At 39.6% G+C, this 5,499-nt stretch overlaps 1 protein-coding gene across 1 annotated transcript in view; it reads right to left on the minus strand.

The window, feature by feature from the left end:
• Positions 1–5,499, minus strand: part of EXOC4 (exocyst complex component 4) — a 675,009-nt gene that overhangs the window by 57,360 nt on the left and 612,150 nt on the right. Inside the window, exon 15 of the mRNA XM_011359538.2 lies at positions 2,592–2,733. Coding sequence (XP_011357840.1) covers positions 2,592–2,733 — 142 coding nt within the window. The remainder of the gene's footprint in view (positions 1–2,591; positions 2,734–5,499) is intronic.

A 5,499-nucleotide genomic window follows, 5' to 3' on the forward strand; every position in this document is an offset into this window, starting at 1 on the left:
TCCCTTGTTTGCCTGTGCAGCCCAGGTAACAGAGGCATCAGAATGTTCCTGGGTGGTTTTTCTTCTTTCATGTCTATTGCATTCATCTATTTGTAGAAAACACCTGATTTATATTACTGTCAGCTTGTAAATAAATAGAAAACAAGTCTAAAAATTATTATTAAACAAATCGGAAAATATAGAGGAAAAGCCTTATTCTGAACAGCTGAATGTAAAAATAAGATGAGAAATAATGCTGAGTAAAATAGATTCTAAATCTGTAGTACTTGCTCCACTCACAGGTGCTCATAAGCAATAAAGAAGTAACTCACTGAACAAGACAATGAAGGATGAAAAAGTGGCATAAAAAAAGTGACATTGACAATGCATTATCAATTAGGCTGTGCCTGGGCACACCCGAAAGATATCCAGGTTCCAACTGGAGTTCGAACATATGAACCAAAATCTTATTTACATTTTTAAAGTCTAAATATAGTAAAGACTCCAAAAGAAAATACTCTATCAACTTTGATAATGTCTCATGGTCGCACAGAAGAAAATGTGTTACTATACACTTTCCAATCCTGAGGCTTCTGATCCTAAAGTTTCAAAAGTCTACATCTAGCAACCTATTTGACATTGCTAACCAGATGTCTAATAAGCGCCGCACCTGAATGTCTCCAAAATGGAATTCTTGATCTTCTCCCCGATCCCAATCTTCGTCCTCCCTCACGTTCTCACCTTGGTTAACGGCCCTGGCGGCCACATAGTTGCTCTGGCCCCAGAGCTGGTAGTTTTCCTTGAGTCCTTTCTTCCTCTCACTGCTTCCAGCCCCTGCGCCCAATCTGACCAATCGACGAATTTTATCAGCTCTACTTTCAGAATCCGTCTAAAGTCCAACACTTCCCACACTTCCACCTCTGGGTGCTCATAACTGCTTTCGACGGGTCACTCTGCTTCCATTCCTATTTCTCCCTGCAATTCCTTTTCCATTGACAGCCAAAGTGATCTTTTAAAAATGTGAGTGAATGAATGATGAATAAATGAATCTCTCTCCCCACTTAAAAGGCTCCTATGGCTTCTTGATGCACCTGAAATAAAATCCAAACTATTCACTTGTTCTGTAAGACCCTATAACGTGTCGGGCTCCGTGACCCCACATGATCGGGCTCCAGCCTCCTCCTTTACCTGTCTTCCCCTCCTCCTCACCACACTGGACTCCTCTATGTTCCTCGAAACTGCAAGCTTGATTTTGTCCTAGGACCTTGTGAGTGATTCTACCTCAGAATAGTCTGAAACTTTTTTCCCTTAGGTCTTTGTGCAGATGGCTCCTTTGTATCATCTTGTCACATTTTCTCTATCTATCTAAAAAACAAAAAGCAAATAAACAACAACAAAAAAATCCCCCCTTTCTAGTCAACCCCAGCCACTCTCTGCACTGTCCAGTGTGACAGCACCAGTCCCATGTGGCTATCGAGCACTTGAAACGTGACTCGGCCAAATGTCAATGTGCTACAAATGTAAAACAGCAGATTTTTAGTACAAAAAAAAAAATACAAAATATCTCTAATAATTTTTATGTTAAGTACATGTTGAAATAATATTTTCGATATTCTGGGTTAAATAAAATGCTACAATTATGTGTTTCCTTCCATTTTTTCAAATGTGACTATTAGAAATTTAAATTATCTATCCGGTTCACGTGTGGCTCACTTTATACTTCGATTGCACCGCACTGCTCGATTCCATTATGCTATTTTATTGTTTTAACCACACTTATTTGAAATTATCTTTTTTGTTTGTTCATCGGCTGTTTCCCCCCATTAGAATGTAGTTCCATGAGAGCACGGACGCTGAGTGTGTTTCTTAACTGCTATATCCCAACTTTCGGATCACTGCCTGGCACAAAGAAGGCACTCGATAAATATTTATTGAATAAACGAAAGAACAGTTGAAGACTTCCGAGTCCTTTCTTCCTACCCTCTCCAAATGTGTAAGACTGGAGGTTACCAAGGCTAATCAGAATACGCTACACCGTAGCAGAAGAAAGAAGAGTCCAGAAGCATAGCAACTTTGAGACTATTTTTTTTAATTCTTATTTTAACTGAATCTCTTCAGTTGGGTCTTAAATTCTTGAAGGAAGGGAGCATGGTCCTTGCACCTGTATACTACCTTCTTGATTAGCAGAGTATCTCAGTAAAAACATCAGCGACAAAGTTACTACAATCGAAATGCTATTTATTATTTCATTTATAAAATCTCGATAGGTTAGGTATTATTGTTTCCATTTTTAAGATGAGAAAACTGAGGGTTAGTAAAGTTAATTTACTGTCTTAAGATCGACTGGCTGGCTGGTATGGACATTCAAATCCAGGTTATTCTGATATCACCGGCCTTGCAAACTCTGAACCATCATATTCACAATATAACTTGTGCTCACAAAATTTAATAGTGGCTGAATAACACTAAAAATTACTTTGAGTGTTAAAAAAAAAAAAAGGACATCACTTATAAGAACCAAAAATTACGGTGATACTCCCCAGAAATATGGAAGTGATGTATGACCCATAGTGTCTTCCAGTCGCAAAGTCTTGTGCATTGCTGTGTCATACCTGACTTCCAGATGTAGGACCAGCAAGCAGCGGTCGGCCATGTCCTGAAAAGATCTGGCAAGTTCGCTCAGGGTCTGCATGATCTGCTCTGACACGGGGGTGAGATCCATGCTCACGTGGCTATCCTGAGCAGGAGACAGCACTGAAAAAAGAGGTGAGGACAAAACACCAATCATTTCACTAAATGCCTACAGATTTTTTTGTAATGACATGTTATTTTATTGCTCATCATGTTGTTTTTACCAATTTGGCTAATGTTCGTATTGGCAGCATTAAACGTCCAAGACATGAGAAGCTATTTCTGTACTTGATTAAACATAGAAGCCCAGAGGATTGTCTTGAATCAATTCACAGAATGATAGAAACAGAATTTCAGAGCTGGAAGTGACCCCAACAGTCATCTGCCCAACCACATGGTCTCTGCCTGTGTAATCTGTATGTCTTCAAGCGGCTGTTCAGCTTCTGGTTGCATACCCACACAAATGTTTGTGAAAGGAAACTCAGTATCTTTTGAGGCAGGCTAGTCTACCTTTGAAAGATCGACCATCTCACATCAAGCCATGTTTGTCACCATCAATTTCTAATCACTGGGCCCTGATTCTGACTTTGCAGTTATTCTCACATGTATCAGCACTTCAGGTATTGAAGATATCTTCTCTGGCTTCCTTGAAGTCTTCCCTTTTCCAGGCTAAATGTCCCCAGTTTTTAAACTGTTCTACAAATAATTGGATTGAATCATTTTTTACAATTCTCATAGTTCCCCCCCCCAAAATATTCCAATGGTTCTATATCTCCCCTGAAATGTGAGATGCAGAACAAAATATAATAAATACTGCAGAGTGGCCCGCTTGTCTAGAGAGGACTGTCAATTCCTCGTCTGGATCCCACGCTGCTTACATGCAAACCTAAAGTCTTCTGGGGGACAGGGGGAATGGTAGTGTGCCGTTTTCTGTTTTAATTCATATACAGCCTACAGTCAACTAAAAGTCCCAAGAAGATCTATATGTCTCCCAAGTAATTGATGAAATATATAATAACACTTGGACGTTGTCTTCAGGAAAATACTAAACAGCAAAAATTTGACCTACATTTGCTTAAGTCTAGACTTCTGCTGTATATCCTGTTCCCCACAATTTTTCAAAGATCACCAACAATAATTTGGCAATTTCATTAGAAAGTTCTCCATATCTTTAAAGGCTGGCCTTGAGTCCTGTCTCCACTACTTACTATGTGCCCAAGAATAATTACTTGAATTCTGTCTGCCTCAGTTTCTTTTTCTGGAAAATAGAGATATTAGTACCTACAGCATGGGCCGTTGGGAGCATTGAATGAGTTAATGTAGATAAGACACTTAGACCAATAGCATATAAAACTCACTCAATATCAACACAAACAATAAACACAAATAATTATTATTCATTAGCATGTGATTTGTCCAGGTTAAGAATCTTAAGCTTAATTATAGCAACAAGGAACTTAAGAGATAATTCCATCTTCTTGAAGTTCAATTTCCATTTATCACTATTTTTTTGCTTTTCTATCTGAAAATTCTTCTCCCTATCAGAGGATGCAGTGTCCTTTGGGAGAAGGGCTCCCTGGACTTAGGGCTCATGGGATGCGGGATAAATGTCAGGAGGCGTCCACTTTAGAGGGTAGGGAGTCAACGTCTGGCTGTAGCAGTGTCTACAGTTACGCGCTTTCAATGCTGCATCTATTCTCAGGCTCCTGCCAAACTGAAAGAAGGGCCCAGAGAGACAGTCAAGACTTATAAGCTAATCCCCTCTGAAACCAGAATTCGGTAAATTAAAATATCACAGCAAACACAGAAAATGAATTTTGTTTAAAGGAACATGTAAGGAGGAAGGGAGTGTAGTGATGTAGTTTAAAATTATCACCAGCCTTGGCATCATCCAAGACGAGCACTAACTCGCTCTGCAGGAAGCTGGATATGGCGCTGCACGCCGCCCCCTAATGTTAACATGATTTACGTTGTTTGCTTGCTAGTGAGATCGCTGCCTTCACAATGTTTTTACTTGGCAGGCTAGATGAAAGCAATTATAAGTAACACTGTTCGAATATCTCAAAGCATTTTAGGGCTCTTGAGCCCCTGGATTCCTTTGTTGTGTGACACTAACTGTGGCATAGAGAGCTATCTACGTATTTATGAAAAGAAGCAAAAATCAGACCCTGAAGAAGTTAGACTCGTGGTCTGAGTTTCAAAGTGAGACAGTGGTCCCCCCATTATCAGTGGAAGATACATTCCAAGACCCTCAGTGGATGCTCAAAGCCATGGATAGTATTGAGCCCTGTATACACTGTGTTTTCCTATACATATATACCTTTTCACTTAAAGGAAGAACTTTATGGCTTCTCTTTGGCGTATTCGAACTGCCAGCACCTTGCACTACTCTTGTATTTGGGGGCCATTATTAAGTAAAATAGGGGTTACTTTAACACAAGCACTGCAATACCACAACAGTCGATCTGACAACTAAAACAGCTACTAAGTGACTGACTGGAGGGTAGGATATACAGTGCAGATACACGGGGCGAAGGGGCGATTCACATCCTGGGTGGCCTAAGATTTCATCGTGTTACTCAGAATAGTGCATAATTTAAAACTTATGAATTGTTTATTTCTGGAATGTTCAATTCAATATTTTAGGACGGCAGGTGACTGCATGGGTCACTAAAACAGTGACAAGCAAAACCACAGATAAGGGAGGACTACTATACAAACTCCATCAAAGGCATTATGGACAAATTCCGGCCGGAAAGTTAAAAAACTCTTTTTATAGAAATATATAATTTCACTGTGTGTAGCAACTGGCCAGTACCAAACTGTGCAATTAAAAAAAAAATAAATCCGAGCAGAGAAAGTTAATGGCAAGATAAGCAGCCAAGATAA

Source organism: Pteropus vampyrus, unplaced genomic scaffold (genome assembly GCF_000151845.1).
Source record: "Pteropus vampyrus isolate Shadow unplaced genomic scaffold, Pvam_2.0 Scaffold48, whole genome shotgun sequence".
NCBI classification, from domain to species: Eukaryota; Metazoa; Chordata; class Mammalia; order Chiroptera; family Pteropodidae; genus Pteropus; species Pteropus vampyrus.